Source organism: Tachysurus fulvidraco, chromosome 13 (genome assembly GCF_022655615.1).
Source record: "Tachysurus fulvidraco isolate hzauxx_2018 chromosome 13, HZAU_PFXX_2.0, whole genome shotgun sequence".
Lineage (NCBI taxonomy): Eukaryota > Metazoa > Chordata > Actinopteri > Siluriformes > Bagridae > Tachysurus > Tachysurus fulvidraco.
The window spans coordinates 27,987,557-28,007,556 of NC_062530.1; the positions used below are offsets into that span (position 1 = coordinate 27,987,557).

Sequence of the window (20,000 nt, forward strand, 5' to 3'; positions counted from 1 at the left end):
TTTATTACATATAATGATGAAGACAGATTTATAATGATCTTTATATAATTTATTACATCTCTCGATATTCCCCTCGATATTCCCTCAGTTTTAAATCAGATTAAAAGTATTGGCACCCTGCTCACTGCTGCGTCTTGTGAGGAAGACCAACATATTTCTGAACAAATCAATGCTACAAACCTTTTAGATATAAACTGGTATTTTACTAATTGATTATGATGACAACAATTCAGCCGTCAGAAGTCTTCAACCCCCATAGAATCTCCTCCTCTTTTACAGCCCCAGTGATGGAAAACAGACTCGGGGACTCGGGGGGGGGGGGGGGGTCGTTTATAGATTTGGATTCGTTAGAAAAGCTAAAAAAAGTTCTATAGTTAAAGAGAAAAGGTGATGCGAGTGTTAATGGTGTGTGGCCACCTGCCTGTGAGCTTTGATTAAAGCTACACAGGGCCAGGAGTGTGTGTGTGTGTGTGTGTGTGTGTGTGTGTGTGTGTGTGTGTGTGTGTGTGTGTGTGTGTGTGTGTGTGTGTGTGTGTGTGTGTGTGTGTGTGTGGGCAGGGCCTGCCTTTTTATACTGTACACAACTCTAATTACTCTCCACATCTGCTCACAGCTCGCATGCTAAGCGGCAATTTGCTTGGTCTGGCATATGTTTGAGCTCTGAGGAGAGGGAGCTCTGTGTGTGAGTGTGTGTGTGTGTGTGTGTGTGTGTGTGTGTGTGTGTGTGTGTGTGTGTGTGTGTGTGTGTGTCGCACTGAGAGGCCTCTCTGTGCATGGCTATTATCTGCGTGTCATCAGAACCCCACAAATCAAGGCCTGATGTTAGTCTCTCTCTCGCTTTCTCTCTCTCTGGGAATCACGACATGCTTTCATAACATCATGAAGTCATAAACGTTGTAAAGTCGTGTGGTTTTCCCAATCGGATCCGGTGAAACTCCATCCGGCTCCAGAGTCACTCTGACCTTCCAGACCCGGTTCATGTTGGGTGATCCAGACATATTTACACTGAAGCACTGAGACACTTGTTAAATTCTGGTCTACAGTTAGAATGTTGTTGTTGTTATTATTATTATTATTATTATTATTATTATTATTATTATTATTATTATTATTATTATTATTGTTGTTGTTGTTGTTGTTATTATTATTATTATTATTATTATTATTATTATTATTATTATTATTATTATTATTACTATTGTTGTTATTTATTTGTTTTATTATTATTATTGTTGTTGTTGTTGTTGTTATTGTTATTATTAATAACAATAACAACAACAACAATAATAATAATAATAATAATCATTTTATTAGTAGTAGTAGTAGTATTAATAGTTGTGTTATTATTATTATTATTAGTAGTAGTAGTAGTTTTATTAGTTTTATTAATATTATTATTTAGTTATTATTATTATTATTATTTAATTATTATTATTATTAGTTTTATTTTTATTAAAAATATTTCATAACATTCCAGATTATAAAAAAAGGATCTAAAAATAAAGTTATAGTAATCTAGTTATAATACTAAGAACAAAAGAGCTGTAAATCGCCATAATAAAACAAACTGAGACTTTGTCATATAATGTTTTAACAAATAGAATTCATAACAATGTTCTTCACATGACACTGAAAATATGTCAGATTTGATATCATTATTGTATTAAAGTATAAAATATAAAAGAAATATAACATTTTGTCCAGGTTTTACAGGAAGTGGATGGGGAATTTTGTACATGTTGTAAATTAAAGTTAATCTCAGACCAGTAGGGAATTGTGGGTAAAACACACACACATACACACACACACACACACACACCATGAGTTCACTGAATCGTGAATCTCACTGGGAAACATTTACACACAACACTCACTGTTCTGGAAATAAACTGATGGTGCAGAGAGACAGAGTGAAGGAAAAATACAGACAGACAGACAGACAGACAGACAGACAGACAGATGAACAACAGACAGACAGACAGACAGACAGATGAACAACAGACAGACAGACAGACAGACAGACAGACAGACAGACAGACAGACAGACAGACAGAAAAATAGAAAATGGACAGAATCAAAAAGCAACAGACAACCTTCAAGTCAGAGTTAAGGGAAAGACAAAGACAGATGTGTTACATGTCACTCAAGTGTATAACTTAATATTATAATCGTATGTTTGTGTGTGTGTGTGTGTGTGTGTGTGTGTGTGTGTGTGTGTGTGTGTGTGTGTGTGTGTGTGTGTGTGTGTGTGTGTGTGTGTGTGTGTGTGTGTGTGTGTGTGTGTGTGTGTGTGTGTGTGTGTGTGTGAGGTAGTAGTATTAGTATTAGTAGTAGTATTAAGAAGTAGTATTTCTGAGTATTTCAGCAGGAAGCATGAAGAGCACAGAGCGTCAGAATCGTCTCACCTGGGCTAAAGACAAAAAGGACTGGACGGCTGCTGATTGGTCCAAAGCTCTGTTCTCTGTTCGGTTCTCTGATGAAAGTAAATTTTGCATTTCCTTTGGAAATCAGGTCCCAGAGTCTGGAGGAAGAGATTAGAGGCACACAATAATGTTGCTTGAGGTCCAGTGTAAAGTTTCCACATTCAGTGATGGTTTGGTGTGCCATGTCATCTGCTGGTGTTGGTCCACTGTGTTGTCTGAGGTCAGCGGTCAACGCAGCCGTATACCAGGAAGTTTTAGAGCACTTCAAGCCGCCTGCTGCTGACCAACTTTATGGAGATGCAGATATCATTTTCCAACAGGACTCGGCACCTGCACACAGTGCCAAAGCTACCAGTACCTGGTTTAAGGACCATGGGATCCCTGATCTTAATTGGCCAGCAAACTCACCTGACCTTAATCCCACAGAAAATCTTTGGTTTATTGTGAAGAGGAAGAAGCGATATGCCAGACCCAACAATGCAGAAGAGCTGAAGGCCACAATCAGAGCAACCTGGGCTCTCATAACACCTGAGCAGTGCCACAGACTGATCGACTCCATGTCACACCGCATCGCTGCAGTAATTCAGGCAGAAGGAGCTCCAACTAAGTATTGAGTGCTGAACATGCTCATACTTTACATGTTTATACATTACATGCCCATACTTTACATGTTTATACATTACATGCCCATACTTTACATGTTTATACATTACATGTTTATACTTTCCATGCACATACTTTACATTTTTATACTTTACATGCTCATACTTTACATGTACATACTTTACATGTTTATACTTTACATGCACATACTTTACATGTTTATACTTTACATGCTCATACTTTACATGTTTATACATTACATGCCCATACTTTACATGTTTATACTTTACATGCTCATACTTTACATGTTTATACTTTACATGTTTATACTTTACATGCTCATACTTTACATGCTCATACTTTACATGTTCATACTTTACATGTTCATACTTTACATGTTTATACTTTACATGTTCATACTTTACATGCTCATACTTTACATGCTCATACTTTACATTTTATACTTTACATGTTCATACTTTACATGTTTATACTTTACATGCTCATACTTTACATGCTCATACTTTACATGTTTATACTTTACATGCTCATACTTTACATGCACATACTTTACATGTTTATACTTTACATGTTTATACTTTACATGTTCATACTTTACATTTTATACTTTACATGTTTATACTTTACATGTTTATACTTTACATGTTTATACTTTACATGCTCATACTTTACATGCTCATACTTTACATGTTTATACTTTACATGTTTATACTTTACATGTTCATACTTTACATTTTATACTTTACATGCTCATACTTTACATGCACATACTTTACATGCTCATACTTTACATGCACATACTTTACATGTTTATACTTTACATGTTTATACTTTACATGTTTATACTTTACATGTTTATACATTTCAGTTGCACCAGATATTTTAATAATCCTTTCTTTGTCTTAATCATATTCTAATTTTCTGAGATACTGAATGTGGGATGTTCCTTAGTTGTCAGTTATAATCATCAAAATTAAAAGAAATAAACATTTGTAATATCAGCAGTTTATGTATAATGAATGAATATAATATACAAGTTTCACTTTTAAATAGAATTAGTGAAATAAATCAATGTTTTGATGATATTCTAATTATATGACCAGCGCCTGTATGTCTCTGTTTTTGTATTCTTATTTTGGTGGCTGTGCTAATGAAATGGGGATTAATACATGATGCTGATTATGAGGTACAGTGTGTATGGTACAGTGTGTGTGAGGAACAGTGTGTGAGGTAGAGTTTCTGTGAGAGGTAGTGTGTCTGAGGTACAGTGTGTGTGAGGTCCAGTGTCTGCCAGGGAGTGTGTGTGTGTCAGATACAGGGTGTGAGGTAGTGTTTCTGAGGTACAGTGTGTGTAAGCTACAATGTGTGTGAGGTAGTGTTTCTGAGGTACAGTGTGTGTGAGGTACAGTATGAGGTACGGGAACACAGTGTATGAGGTAGTGTTTCTGAGGTACAGTGTGTCTATGGTACAGTAATAGTGAGATACGGTATGTCTGAGGTACAGTGTGCCTGAAGTAGTGTTTTTGAGGTACTGTGTGTGAGGTAAAGTGTGTCTGAAGTAAAGTTTATCTGAGGAAGTGTTTTTGAGGTACAGTGTGTGTGTGTGTGTGTGTGTGTGTGTGTGTGTGTGTGTGTGTGTGTGTGTGTGTGTGTGTGTGTGTGTGTGTGTGTGTGTGTGTGTGTGTGTTAGGTAGTGTTTGAGGTGCAGTGGGTCTAAGTAGTGTTTCTGAGGTACGGAGTGTGTGAGATTTAGCATGTCTGAGGTTCAGTATGTGTGAGGTACAACGTGTGTGAGGTACAGCATGTGTGAGGTAGTGTTTCTAAGGTACTTTGTGTTTGAGGTAGTGGCTGTGGAACAGTGTGAGTCAGGTACTGTGTATGTAAGGTACAGGATGTGTGAGGTACAGTGTATCTGAGGCACAGTGTGAGTGAGGTACAGTGTGAGAGGTAGTGTGTTTGAGGTAAACTATGTGTGAGGTACAGCATGTCTGAGGTACAGGATGTGTGAGGTACAGTGTATCTGAGGCACAGTGTGAGTGAGGTACAGTGTGTGTGAGGAAGTGTGTGTGTCTGTTGGGGTACAGTGTGAGAGTTAGTGTGTTTGAGGTAAACTATGTGTGATGTACAGCATGTCTGAGATACAGTGTGCATGAGGTACAGCATGTCTGAGGTACAGGGTGTGTGAGGTACAGCATTTGTGAGGCACAGCAGATGTGAGGTACAGTGTGGCTGAGATAGTGTTTTTGGGGTACAGTGTGTGTGAGGTACAGCCTGTGTAAGTTACAGCATGTGTGAGGTACACTGTGTGTGAAATAGAGTTTCTGAGGTACAGCATGTATGAGGTAATGTGTGTGAGGTACAGTGTGTGTAAGGTGGAGTTTCTGAGGAACAGTGTGTGTGAAGTAAAGTGTGTGTGTGAGAGGTAGTGTGTGTCAGGTACTGTGTGTGAGGTAGTGTTTCTGAGGTACTTTGTGTAAGGTAGAGTTTCTGAGGGACAGCGTGTATGAGGTACAGTGTGTATGAGGTAGGGTTTCTGAGGTACAGCGTGTCTCTAGCTTTGAATTTCTGGGTTTCCACATCTCCACTGACTTTCCCTGGATCATCTGTACCTCCTCTCTTATCAGTAACTCACAGAAGAACCTGTGCTCACTGAGGAGCCTGAAATCTCTCATGCTTCTCAGATCCTGTACTGAACATCACTACAGTTATCTGCCACCATCATCACTCTTCATCTTCACATCTACATTCATCTCTTTATGTTTCTACTGCATCATGTTCTACACCTTTATCTCGACACAGTTATCTCATCCCACTCATCTGCTGTTTGCACCACGGGTTTGATGCTAACTGTATTTCTTTGCTTCTGTCGTCTGACAGTAAGGTTGTAAATTTAACTTTAACTTAATTTCACAGTAAGCTCACAATAAGAGGAAAGAATACCAGAATCAGCAAACCTGAGAGGAACCTGAGGGAACGTGATTAGATCTCAGTGGTGTCAGTGGTGACTGGAGCGCTGTGACCTCGGAATCGGGAACAGCAAATTTCCAGACGTTTGAGAAATGACATCATAAACCTCAGTCCTGAGAACAAAGAGCAGATACACAACAGAGCAGCAGCTTCGCTCAGTCACTCAGGATGAAACCACAAGCAGTCGGGAACTTTACTGTATTACTTGGATATACCTGCATTACTGCACCAACATGTAGGACGACAACAGACAGCAACATCATCAAAAACTGTAACAAAAGCAACAACAAATAAACACAAGTTCACTCTCACACAGACCGTGTGTTTATACAACACTCTATAAAAAGCTCAGAGAATTTTGAAAACCTCATTAAGGTCACAGCGTTAATGCACCGCTCACTCCAGCAGTGTTTACACCTCCAGTTTACACCTAACATTCTTCAGCTAATGGGCACACACATACACACACACACACACACACACACACACACACACACACACACACACACTCACACACACACACACTTAAATAGTTTTAAACAATAGCCCAGTCATTCAATCATTCATTTTCTACCGCTTATCCTAACTTCTCGGGTCACGGGGAGCCTGTGCCTATCTCAGGCGTCATCAGGCATCGAGGCAGGATACACCCTGGACGGAGTGCCAACCCATCACAGGGCACACATACACTCTCATTCACTCACACACACTCATTCACACTCACACTCACACACTACAGACAATTTTCCAGAGATGCCAATCAACCTACCATGCATGTCTTTGGACCGGGGGAGGAAACCGGAGTACCCGGAGGAAACCCCCGAGGCACGGGGAGAACATGAAAACTCCACACACACAAGGTGGAGGTGGGAATCGAACCCCCAACCCTGGAGGTGTGAGGCGAACGTGCTAACCACTAACCCCATAGCCCAGTCAGTGTGCATAAAAATAAAAGACTTCAGGTATATAAGCGCCACCTCCACACTTCAGTCCACGCCCCCTACCTGAGTGTGACCCAGATTATAAAATTAGATGAGTTTTTGTCCTTGTTTACAGACATCCTGGGTGTTCAGAGTCACGAACACATCATCACACCATTCTTACTGAGACGCTGATTGATTGTTTTTGAAGCAAACTGTTTATTTTAGTGACAAAGGGCCGATGAGTAAATATTAAAACATTCGTCTTGAGGATGGAGTCACACCGCCCTCTGGTGGCGAAAAAGAGAATCACACTTTAATTTCAGAAATTCATCATCTAAAACTTCTCCAAGTTGAGGAGGTTCATTGCTAAAATTATTCTAAACTTCAAGTCTTAGTGTGTGTGTGTGTGTGTGTGTGTGTGTGTGTGTGTGTGTGTGTGTGTGTGTGTGTGTGTGTGTGTGTGTGTGTGTGATATTTTATAATTTATTGTAATTACTTTTATAAAAACTTTTATCACATTTTTATCACATGAACAGTTGAGTTATACATTTATACATTTTTTTATTTGTTTATTTAAATTTTTTGGCTGTTTTTTATTGAAATTTAAACAATAAGAATGTAGATGAATGTGATTATCAGCTCGGTCACCAGGGGGCGGTCACGTGTTCATTCTGCTGGTCAATACCGGTGACCTATTCCCCGCCCTCTAGCGTTAGGATTGGACGGTAGAATGTAGGGAACATGTGCTGATTGGCTTTCCTACCATGAAGGTGAACTTGTAACCAATCAGAGAGCGGAGCGTTGTCTCCGGGTCCATGCTGTATTTATCCCCTCAGTGTGTTCACATGCTGCAGGATGATGAGATAAAACTCCAGTTATTTGTGTAAATCTTTATAATAATAAATACATAAAAACTCTTTATAATCATAAATACATTATTGTTGACGGTAAGACTGGGTTTTATTTACACTGTGTTTGCTACAGAGCTGCAGATGTAGCCGTCAAAGTGCTAATGCTAATGCTAATGGCAGGGTTTCTAACCTTACAAAAGAAATCCATTTAAATATATTTTAACATCTTCATCATCATCTTCATCATCTGATTGTGGAAGTGTGTGTTTGTTTTGTGAGCATTTACACAAACGTCTACGCACATGGAAGTGTCACCTTTATTATTATAATAATAATAATAATCCTAATAATATACTTATGTTATTAAAATAAAAGTTCCTGACTTTAGTGTAATGTTTTTGCTGCGGGGAGATTTAAGTTTATAAAAATAAAAGCTGTTAATTTAGTAACAGAGCTACAGTAACTTTGTAACTCATTGTGTGTGTGTGTTTGTGTGTATCTCTGTGTGTGTTTGTGTGTGTTTGTGTGTCTGTCTGTCTGTGTGTGTGTTGTTTGTGTGTGTTTGTGTGTCTGTCTGTGTGTGTGTGTGTCTGTCTGTGTGTGTGTGTGTGTGTGTGTGTGTGTTGTTTGTGTGTGTTTGTGTGTCTGTCTGTGTGTGTGTTGTTTGTGTGTGTTTGTGTGTCTGTCTGTGTGTGTGTCTGTCTGTGTGTGTGTGTGTGTGTTGTTTGTGTGTGTCTGTGTGTGTCTGTGTGTGTGTGTTGTTTGTCTGTCTGTGTGTGTTTGTCTGTGTGTGTGTGTGTGTGTGTGTGTGTTTGTCTGTGTGTGTGTTGTTTGTGTGTGTGTCTGTGTGTGTGTTGTTTGTCTGTGTGTGTGTATGCGTTGTTTGTGTGTGTGTTTGTGTGTGTTGTTTGTGTCTGTGTGTGTGTGTGTGCGAGTCTGTGTTTGTGTGTGTGTGTGTGTGTGTGTGTGTGTGTGTGTGTGTGTGTGTGTTTCAGGACACAGCCATGCCCCAGGATCTGCAGGTTCTCCCCCCGGACCACTCGGACATTGGGACTCAGCGATGTCGTCTCGGCCCGACAGTGATGGAGGATCTTAAGCTGCGTCTCGGGTCTCCGGTGCTGGTGACGCTGCCGGGCGGAGCTTCCTGTCTCTGTACGGCGTGGCCACGTCCGGACCTGGCCGATGCTTACCTGCAGCTGGACACCACCTGCTCTTCTCCAGACCTCGACCCGAAAGCTCTCCATGGACTCCGCCTTGGGGTGGAGCGGCTCAGGGCTCTGAGGTGTCCGTGTGTGAAGCGTCTGCACGTGACTGCCCTGGTGCAGAGTGACGAGTACAAACAGAGGACATCTGTGCAGGTGGTCAGAGCGCTGGCTGCGGAGCTGCTTATGGGGTTGTATGTCCACAACAAGCACCTGGTGAACATCTCACACACAGGAACCCCAGTTCAGTTCCTGCAGGTGGACAGCTTGAACTCGGGGTCTCTCGAAGCGGGACGTGTGACGTCCGAGACTTGTCTGGAGCTGGTGTCGGTTCGTACGGTAGAAACACACCGGCGCTGGGCACGTGATAGTTATGCTGTGGATTTGGGTGGACTGGAGGAGGTTCAAGCCTCGCTGAAGGAGATGCTGACGCTCCCACTGCGTTATCCACTCAGCACACAGCATGTGGGCGTGGCAGGGGGGCGTAGCGCATTGCTGGTCGGGCCTCCAGGCGTGGGGAAGACACAGCTGGTGCGCAGTGTGGTGCGGGACGTGCAGGCAGCACTGGTGATGGTGAGTGGGCCAGTGGTGGTGGGGTCACGACCTGGAGAGAGCGAAGAGAATCTGCGTGCTGCGTTTACTAAAGCCTCAGAAGCAGCCAGAGATGAAGCCTGTGTGCTCTTCATAGACGAGATCGACGCTCTGTGTCCGAAACGGAGCTTCAGCACCGGAAACCCGGAGAACCGACTCGTCGCTCAGCTCCTCACCCTCATGGATGGAATCTGCAGCAGTGAAGGTTTTGTCATCATCGGAGCCACCAACCGGCCAGACGCCCTGGACCCGGCGCTCAGGAGACCCGGTCGCTTCGACAGAGAGGTACAGAACCAGCACCATCATCATCACGACTGTTAGTTTAACTAAACTAGATGTTCATCTGATGGGAGAAAAAAGAACAGAATATAGAGAAAGAGAGCAAAAAAACAAGAAAGAGAGAAAGGATGAAAGACATAAAGCAGGAAGAAGGAAAGAAATAAAGAATGTTCTCTAAAATGTGGAGTAAACACTTAGGGAGTCTGTGAATGTGTGTATGTGTGTGTGTGTGTATGTGTGTGTGTATGTGTGTGTGTGTGTGTGTGTGTTATGGTTGTAATGTGTGTGTGTGTGTGTGTGTGTGTGTGTGTGTGTGTGTTATGGTTGTAATGTGTGTAGTTTGACTTGGAGCTGCTGATTGGTCATCTGCTGTATCACTCACCATCATCTTTAGCTGTCAGTTAAAATGTAATTGATGTCATACTGTGTGTGTGTGTGTGTGTGTGTGTCTTTATGTGTGTGTGTTCCAGATAGTTGTAGGTGTTCCCACTCTGCAGCAGAGGTACCAGGTTCTGCAGTGTGTGTGTCGCAGTGTTCCGCTCTCCACCAGTGTAGATCTAAAGTCCATTGCAGAGATGACCAGCGGCTACGTGGGGGCCGATCTGAGCGCGCTCAGTAGAGAGGCAGCGCTGCAGGCACTACTGCACTCTACACAGGTAACACACACACACACACACACACACACACACACCTGAGACCACACTGTACACCGGTAGTTTTGACGCTGATGGTCTTTCAGGGCGGAGCTGATTCGGTCCAATCAGGAGGTGAAGATGGGAAAGTGAGAATGGAGCATTTCCTGAAAGCTCTGCGATTGGTTCCTCCGTCCTGCTTGAGGAGCAGTGTGGGCGTGGCCGAGTTTAAACCTGTCACCTGGGAGCGAATCGGAGGACTGGAGGAAGTAAAGCTCAAACTCAGACAGGTGAGGAGAGAAAATACACACACTTATATACACTCTGTTACACACACACACACACACACACACACACACACACACATATACACTCTGTCACACACACACACACACACTTATATACACTCTGTCAAACACACACACACTTGTATACACACTGTCAAACACACACACAATTATATACACTCTGTCACACACACACACACACTTATATACACTCTGTCACACACACACACACACACTTATATACACTCTGTCACACACACACACACACACTTATATACACTCTGTCACACACACACACACACACTTATATACACTCTGTCACACACACACACACACACACTTATATACACTCTGTCACACACACACACTTATATACACTCTGTCACACACATACACACACACACTTGTATAAACTCTGTCTCACACACACACACACTTATATACACTCTGTCACACACACACACACACACACACACTTGTATACACTCTGTCTCACACACACACACACACACACACACTTGTATACACTCTGTCTCTCACACACACACACACACACACACACACACACACTTGTATACACTATGAGTTTTTTCAGATTAATGTATTTCTCTTTTCTTTAATTCATTCTTTCTCCTAATTAAGCATGAATAATGTGTGTGTAGAGTGTGGAGTGGCCAATGAAGTTCCCCGAGGCATTTGTGCGTATGGGTGTGTGTCGTGCGAGGGGTGTGTTACTGTACGGACCGCCGGGCTGCGCTAAGACCACGCTGGTGAAAGCAGCTGCATCTTCATCACACTGCAGCTTCCTCACATTGAGTGGGGCAGAGCTTTACTCCCCCTATGTAGGGGACTCCGAGAAGGCACTTGCTCAGGTAAACACACACACGCGCACACACACACACACACACACACACACAGAGTTTATAAGTGATAGCTCTGGCTCTCTCAGCTGTTCCGTCAGGCGCGGGCGTGTTCTCCTGCCATCGTGTTTCTGGACGAGATTGACGGCTTGGTGGGATGTCGTGACACCGGAGGCGGTTGCCGTGGCAGCAGTGTACAGGCTCAGGTGTTGTCTGTCCTGCTGAATGAGTTAGATGGTGTGGGCTTCAAAACCACTGAGAGACGAGAGACAGGACAGAGTGAGAGGGATAACAAGAGAACACCTCGAGACCAACAGGTGAGTGACGCCAACAACAACAACGTGATCAACTGAACTGGTTTATAGGTCTTAACTTCTGTGTGTGTGTGTGTGTGTGTGTGTGTGTGTGTGTGTGTGTGTGTGTGTGTGTGTGTGTGTGAGATAGATGCAGCTACAGGAATTATGTAATCAGGACGTCATGATAGTCGCTGCCACTAACAGGCCGGACATGTTGGACAGCGCTCTGCTTCGCCCGGGCCGATTTGACCACATCATATACGTCCCCCCACCTGACCTACAGGTAACCTTTTAGCCACACCCACAATTACCTGACAGAAAGGAACTGGAGCGCTTTTACTCCTAACTTGCATAACCTCTAAAAATTGCGTGTGTGTGTGTGTGTGTGTGTGTGTGTGTTCAGGCTCGTCTGAACATCCTGCAGCTACACACAGAGAAAATGCCGCTGAACTCGGATGTGTGTTTGGAGGATCTGGCAACTCAGACAAACCTGTTCTCTGGAGCGGATCTGGAAAGCCTCTGCAAGGAGGTTACAACTTTTTATTAATAGTATTATTATTGTTACAGTCTGGCTAGAGGAGAATGTATTGTTGAATTAGCTGATTTCCTTATTGTGTGTGTGTGTGTGTGTGTGTGTGTGTGTAGGCGGCTCTGTTAGCTCTTCATGAAGAAGGTATGAGTGTGTCAGCGGTGCAGCAGAAACACTTCCAGAAGGTTTTACACACTTTTCAGCCATCTATCAGCCCACAGCAGATCCTGCAGCACCAGCAGCTCTTCAAACACAACTACAGTTAGCATGTGATGGTTAGCACTGAGGTTAGCATGTGGCTAACACTATGTGTATTCTGTGACGTGACATACGGCTAAGTACCGTGACCCAGACTCCGAATTTGTCCTCTGCATTTAACCCATCCGAAGTGCACACACACAGCAGTGCACACACACACACACACACAGCAGTGCACACACACACACAGCAGTGCACACACACACACACAGCAGTGCACACACACACACACCGTGAACACACACACACAGAGCAGTGAACACACACACACCATGAACACACACCCGGAGCAGTGGGCAGACATTTATGCTGTGGCGCCCGGGGAGCAGTTGGGTGTTCGGTGCCTTGCTCAAGGGCACCTCAGTCGTGGCCGGCCCGAGACTCGAACCCACAACCTTTGGGTTACGAATCAGACTCTCTAACCATTAGGCCACGACTGCCCCAAATATTCAATATGCTAATGCTAATAATGCTAATGCTCAAGAACATTATTAACTGTTTCACTGTTAAAACTTCTGATTAAAACATTTGACTGAAGGTTTGAGATTTTTATTGTAAAACAAGTGATGGCCAAAAACGAGTGGGACGTGACGAGCTACACGAGTGGGACGTGACGAGCATGTCTGAGCAGGAGACCACTGCATATTCACTGTGTGTGTGTGTGTGTGTGTCTGTCTATAAATATGTCCTTTGTGTCCCCTGTCTGCTGCAGACGTGACATTTTTAACTCCACAGTCACTCAACACTTCAGCAGCTTCCTGAACAAATCTTCTCTATGATACTGAGGCTCGAACCTGCTGTTCCTGACTCCTCCCACTGGGCGGGGCTTAGCTTAAACAGAGCTTAAGCATGATCAGAAGCCTCAGGCTGACAGCATGGTGAGGGTTTAATTCCTCCACCCCACTTTGACACAGTTTTATTTCATTTGGTGAATTAGTGTGTCTTTGGGCTCCATGTTGTGTATTAACACTTATTATTATTAATGACCTTCATGGTGTTTAATGTTCCTGACACTGAACTAACAGCTGGAATCAGTTCAGCAGGAATAAGAACATACAATAATGTATAAATAATATATAAATAATATATAAATAATGTATAAATGATATAAATAATGTATAAATAATATATTAACTTACACAAAATAATATATAAACAAAGCTACAATTTACTTTTGAAATAATTCCCAATCAAATAAAAGACGATTCTTTGTTCAGTTCCTTGTTGTGTCTGTTTTATAGTGAGATGTTTAGCACTAAAGTCTCCTGGATGTGAGTTTAGTGTTCAGTGTTGTGATGGTCGCAGGCTGTGTGCTGGTGAAGGCCAAGAGAAAGCAGCATGTGGTGTAACAATACACACACACTCACACACACGCTCTCTCTCTTACACACACTCACTCACACACTCTCACACACACACACTCACTCACACACTCTCTCTCTTACACACACACTCACTCATACACTCACTCACACACACTCTCTCACACACACACATTCTCTCACACGCTCTCTCTCTCACACACACACACCCAAACTCTCTCTCACACACTCTGACACACACACTCTCTCTCACACACTCTCACACACACACTCACACACACACCCAAACTCTCTCTCACACACTCTGACACACACTCTCTCTCACACACGCACACACACTTACTCTCACACACGTACACTCTCTCTCTCTCTCATACACACACACCCCCAAACTCTCTCTCATACACACACTTACACACACACACACGATGCAGAACCTAGTTATTCACTGTGGACAGCAATTTAATTTAATTGTACTGGGAAACTTGCTTCCTTGCTGTTCATATGACAATAAAAGCTTTAAATCTAAATCTAAATTCTTCAGCGTTCTTTTTAGTCATGTGACCAGCAGGTGGCGCCACAGACAGTATGGAGGATGACTGTTGCTATAGAGACAGAGTTTCCTGATAGGCAGGGTGTGTGTGTGTGTGTGTGTGTGTGTGTGTGTGTGTGTGTGTGTGTGTGTGTGTGTGTGTGTGTGTGTGTGTGTGTACGTGCCATCGTCCTCGTCTCAGCTGCAGTTAAAGTCTGAGCGCTGACGGGAAACTGCAGAAAGTCTGTGTGTGTGTGTGTGTGTGTGACCTCCACTACAGCTCAGGTGAGTGTTAAAGCCTCCACACTCCATCACATTACACCTTCATCTTCATCTTCATCATTGTCATCTGGGGTCTTTTTATGTTTGTAGAAAATGGTGACTGGAGGATTTATGCAGATGCTCAGGAAGAGAAAGGAGGTGAGTTTTATATTGTGTGTGTGTGTGTGTGTGTGTGTGTGTGTGTGTGTGTGTGTGTGTGTGTGTGTGTGTGTTTAAGATCACATCATTTTGGAGTGTAATGTTGAAACTCGATCTGTTTTTGGAAATAAACTTGTTGAAGCAGAAATGTGAGCGTTTATAACGAGACTCTAAACATGACGAACAAATTCTTTTCCTTATGCAAATGAGGCTTATTAAATATGCATACAATTTAAAGCAATAATTAAACGATTTAATTGAAATATTATAAAAATTAATACTTAAATCTTTACATAGAAAACATCAAAAACTAAAAAAAAACTCTCTGTGTAATAAAAGTCTAATTATTGAGAGGATTTAATGAGTGTAAATGTTGATGTATTATGTCTGTAATATCAGGTCATGAAGAAAGTGGGCGTGTCAATCACACCGCTAGATGACGGTAAAGTGGGCGGGGCTTAAAACATAGTCATGTTCAAATCAGTCAACTTTTTGATATTTGTTCTAAATCAGTTGATACTTAATGAAAGTGTGAGTTTTACCTTCTCACCTTCATCCGAACCTAAACCTTCAGTCACACACAAACACACTCAGGTAGACTACTGACTCTGGGTGGTCTGATAGAAAGTATTGGCACCCATGTGGTCAGTAGATCAGTTTCTGCTGTTTCACTCCGCAGCTCATCCCTCTGATCGGCTTCATGGCGTTTGCGGCGACCGGAGCCACGTCGGCCTGCTTCTACTTCCTGTTCACCAAATCAGATGTTATGTAAGAATTTTTGATGTGTTTGTGTTTACTTGTTTACGTGTTTACTCATCAATAAAAGTATAAAATAATATAAAATATAAATGGATTTCTCCTGCAGATTGAACAAAACCTCAAACCCTGAACCCTGGGAGAGACTCGACCCGACTAAACCACAGAAGGTCAGAAGTCTCATCTCTACTGGGTTTTTTTTTTTTTCTTCAGAATTGAATCTACATTTAATTCTAATATTTTTTTACATACACACTTAAATTATTCACAATAACGATTGTGTATTTGTAATATTTAATATTTAATGGTTGTGTGTGTTTGTGTGTGTGTTCAGCTCATCACCATTAATCAGCAGTGGAAGCCGGTGGAGGAGCTGGAGATGGTGAAGAAACTGACCAAATAAGATGAAGATGTCATGATGATGTGTAAACTGTGTGTGTAAAACTATACGTACTGCTGAAGGATATATAAACATGCACTGCTACTGTTGTGTACTGTATCAGAGCTGTATTATTTATTTATTGAACATTGCAGATGATTGTGTGTCTGATCATTATCACAGCACTGAACACTGACGCTGAATGTGTGATTCCTCAATGTGACGATTAATGTGTAGATTTAACTATCTGAATCTCTGGGAGGCTGAAATTGGGAATAAAAAGAAACTAAATGAAAGTGTGTGTGAACTTCCTGATTCCTGAGCTGGAGAAAAGATCAGAGCTTATAGATGTTACAGAGCTTATAGATGTTACAGAGCTTATAGAGCTTATAGATGTAGAGCTTATACTGTAGATGTTACCAAACATAGTGCTTATAGATGTTATACAGTAGATGTTATAGAGGTTATAGATGTTATAGATGCTGTAGAGCTTATAAAGCTTCTAGATGTCATAGAAGTTATAGAGATTATAGATGTAGAGCTTATAGATGTTACCAAACTTATAGATTTTATAGATGTTACAGAGCTTATAGCGCTTATAGATGTTATAGAAGTTATAGAGATTATAGATGTAGAGCTTATAGATGTTACATAGCTTATAGCGCTTATGTATGTTATAGAAGTTATAGAGATTATAGATGCTATAGATGTAGAGCTTATAAATTTTACAGAGCTTATAAAGCTTATAGATGTTATAAATGCTGGAGAGCTTATAGATGTTATACAGTAGATGTTATAGAGGTTATAGATGTTATAAATGCTGTAGAGCTTATAAAGCTTCTAGATGTTATAGAAGTTATAGAGATTATAGATGTAGAGCTTATAGATGTTACAGAGTTTATAGAGCTTATAGATGTTACAGAGCTTAAAGCATATGTAATACAGTAGGTGCTATAGATGCTATAGAGGTTATAGAAGTTAGTAAATGTTATATAACTGAAAAATATATATTTTAAAAGCCTGCCTGTATAAAGAGTAATCTAGAGCGGGGTAATAAACACTTCTGGGTTTAGTCACTGCACTGTGTTTACTGACTGAGTCACTTATCATTACGTGAGATCCCACCAGCAGCTCAGTGTCTGAAATGAGGATGTGAAAGTGTGATGTGTATTATACAAAAGTGCTAAAGTGAACTCTTTATCGTACCCGACACACAACACTGTTATTTACCATGTGCACTCACACTACTTTACTGATCTGTCATATGTTCTGTATTCATATTTAATATTCATGTTTGTATTGTCTCTGTATAGTCTGTATTGTCTCTGTATTGTCTTTATTGTCTCTGTATAGTCTGTATTGTCTCTGTATAGACTTTATTGTCTCTGTATAGTCTGTGTTGTCTCTGTATAGTCTGTGTTGTCTCTGTATTGTCTTTATTGTCTCTGTATAGACTGTATTGTCTCTGTATAGTCTGTATTGTCTCTGTATTGTCTTTATTGTCTCTGTATAGTCTGTATTGTCTCTGTATAGTCTTTATTGTCTCTGTATAGTCTGTATTGTCTCTGTATAGACTGTATTGTCTCTGTATAGACTGTATTGTCTCTGTATAGTCTGTATTGTCTCTGTATAGTCTGTATTGTCTCTGTATAGTCTGTATTGCCTCTGTATAGACTGTGTTGTCTCTGTATAGTCTGTATTGTCTCTGTATAGTCTGTCTTGCCTCTGTATAGACTGTGTTGTCTCTGTATAGTCTGTATTGTCTCTGTATAGTCTGTATTGTCTCTGTATAGTCTGTATTGTCTCTGTATAGTCTTTATTGTCTCTGTATATTCTGTATTGTCTCTGTATAGTCTTTATTGTCTCTGTATAGTCTGTATTGTCTCTGTATAGTCTTTGTTGTCTCTGTATAGACTGTATTGTCTCTGTATAGACTGTATTGTCTCTGTATAGTCTGTGTTGTCTCTGTATTGTCTTTATTGTCTCTGTATAGTCTGTATTGTCTCTGTATAGACTGTATTGTATCTGTATAGTCTGTATTGTCTCTGTATAGACTGTATTGTCTCTGTATAGACTGTATTGTCTCTGTATAGTCTTTATTGTCTCTGTATAGTCTGTATTGTATCTGTATAGACTGTACTGTATCTGTATAGACTGTATTGTCTCTGTATAGTCTGTGTTGTCTCTGTATAGACTGTATTGTCTCTGTATAGTCTGTATTGTCTCTGTATAGACTTTATTGTCTCTGTATAGTCTGTGTTGTCTCTGTATTGTCTTTATTGTCTCTGTATAGACTGTATTGTCTCTGTATAGACTGTATTGTCTCTGTATAGACTGTATTGTCTCTGTATAGACTGTATTGTCTCTGTATAGTCTGTATTGCCTCTGTATAGACTGTGTTGTCTCTGTATAGTCTGTATTGTCTCTGTATAGTCTTTATTGTCTCTGTATAGTCTGTATTGTCTCTGTATAGTCTTTATTGTCTCTGTATAGTCTGTATTGTCTCTGTATAGTCTTTATTGTCTCTGTATAGACTGTATTGTATCTGTATAGACTGTATTGTCTCTGTATAGTCTGTATTGTCTCTGTATAGACTTTATTGTCTCTGTATAGACTGTATTGTCTCTGTATAGTCTGTATTGTCTCTGTATAGTCTGTATTGTCTCTGTATAGTCTGTGTTGTCTCTGTATAGTCTGTATTGTCTCTGTATAGACTGTATTGTCTCTGTATAGTCTGTATTGTCTCTGTATAGACTTTATTGTCTCTGTATAGACTGTATTGTCTCTGTATAGACTGTATTGTCTCTGTATAGACTGTATTGTCTCTGTATAGTCTGTGTTGTCTCTGTATAGTCTGTGTTGTCTCTGTATAGACTGTATTGTCTCTGTATAGACTGTATTGTCTCTGTATAGTCTGTGTTGTCTCTGTATAGTCTGTATTGTCTCTGTATAGTCTGTATTGTCTCTGTATAGTCTGTAATGTCTCTGTATAGACTGTGTTGTCTCTGTATAGTCTGTATTGTCTCTGTATAGTCTTTATTGTCTCTGTATAGTCTGTATTGTCTCTGTATAGTCTTTATTGTCTCTGTATAGACTGTATTGTATCTGTATAGACTGTATTGTCTCTGTATAGTCTGTATTGTCTCTGTATAGATTTTATTGTCTCTGTATAGTCTGTATTGTCTCTGTATAGTCTGTGTTGTCTCTGTATAGTCTGTATTGTCTCTGTATAGACTGTATTGTCTCTGTATAGTCTGTATTGTCTCTGTATAGACTTTATTGTCTCTGTATAGTCTGTGTTGTCTCTGTATTGTCTTTATTGTCTCTGTATAGTCTGTATTGTCTCTGTATAGTCTGTATTGTCTCTGTATAGTCTGTATTGTCTCTGTATAGTCTGTATTGTCTCTGTATAGTCTGTAATGTCTCTGTATAGTCTGTGTTGTCTCTGTATAGTCTGTATTGTCTCTGTATAGTCTGTGTTGTCTCTGTATAGTCTGTATTGTCTCTGTATAGTCTGTATTGTCTCTGTATAGTCTGTAATGTCTCTGTATAGTCTGTGTTGTCTCTGTATAGTCTGTATTGTCTCTGTATAGTCTGTAATGTCTCTGTATAGTCTGTGTTGTCTCTGTATAGTCTGTATTGTCTCTGTATAGTCTTTATTGTCTCTGTATACTCTGTATTGTATCTGTATAGTCTGTATTGTATCTGTATAGACTGTGTTGTCTCTGTATAGTCTGTATTGTCTCTGTATAGACTATTGTCTCTGTATAGTCTGTATTGTCTCTGTATAGTCTGTATTGTATCTGTATAGTCTGTGTTGTCTCTGTATAGTCTGTATTGTCTCTGTATAGTCTGTATTGTCTCTGTAT

At 40.8% G+C, this 20,000-nt stretch overlaps 3 protein-coding genes and 1 long non-coding RNA gene across 4 annotated transcripts in view; 3 read left to right on the forward strand and 1 right to left on the reverse strand.

Moving 5' to 3' along the window:
• The window catches only part of LOC113657299, a 1,727,325-nt gene that overhangs the window by 702,022 nt on the left and 1,005,303 nt on the right, over positions 1–20,000 (forward strand). The window lies entirely within an intron of this gene.
• The window catches only part of LOC125146171, a 1,103,650-nt gene that overhangs the window by 528,556 nt on the left and 555,094 nt on the right, over positions 1–20,000 (reverse strand). The window lies entirely within an intron of this gene.
• spata5l1 (spermatogenesis associated 5-like 1) lies at positions 7,732–12,959 on the forward strand. The gene is made up of 9 exons (XM_047822129.1): positions 7,732–7,884; positions 8,784–9,866; positions 10,331–10,516; positions 10,600–10,782; positions 11,442–11,651; positions 11,729–11,956; positions 12,084–12,218; positions 12,339–12,464; positions 12,581–12,959. Exons 2-9 carry the CDS (start codon positions 8,793–8,795, stop codon positions 12,728–12,730), a joined length of 2,292 nt encoding a protein of 763 aa, XP_047678085.1. The 5' UTR covers positions 7,732–7,884; positions 8,784–8,792; the 3' UTR covers positions 12,731–12,959.
• c13h15orf48 (chromosome 13 C15orf48 homolog) lies at positions 14,697–16,427 on the forward strand. Its single transcript, XM_027158778.2, has 5 exons — positions 14,697–14,861; positions 14,949–14,996; positions 15,676–15,764; positions 15,862–15,922; positions 16,087–16,427. The coding sequence occupies exons 2-5, from the start codon at positions 14,952–14,954 to the stop codon at positions 16,153–16,155; spliced, it is 264 nt and encodes an 87-aa protein (XP_027014579.1). The 5' UTR covers positions 14,697–14,861; positions 14,949–14,951; the 3' UTR covers positions 16,156–16,427.

Bases quoted from the DNA above. Each gene is read 5' to 3' on its own strand.
- c13h15orf48 (XM_027158778.2), top strand. From the start codon at position 14,952: ATGGTGACTGGAGGATTTATGCAGATGCTCAGGAAGAGAAAGGAG. The intron at 14,997-15,675 runs GTGAGTTTTATA...TTCACTCCGCAG, and splicing joins TGCTCAGGAAGAGAAAGGAG to CTCATCCCTCTGATCGGCTT. The intron at 15,765-15,861 runs GTAAGAATTTTT...TTTCTCCTGCAG, and splicing joins TTCACCAAATCAGATGTTAT to ATTGAACAAAACCTCAAACC.
- spata5l1 (XM_047822129.1), top strand. From the start codon at position 8,793: ATGCCCCAGGATCTGCAGGTTCTCCCCCCGGACCACTCGGACATTGGG. The intron at 11,652-11,728 runs GTAAACACACAC...TGGCTCTCTCAG, and splicing joins CCGAGAAGGCACTTGCTCAG to CTGTTCCGTCAGGCGCGGGC. The intron at 12,219-12,338 runs GTAACCTTTTAG...GTGTGTGTTCAG, and splicing joins TCCCCCCACCTGACCTACAG to GCTCGTCTGAACATCCTGCA.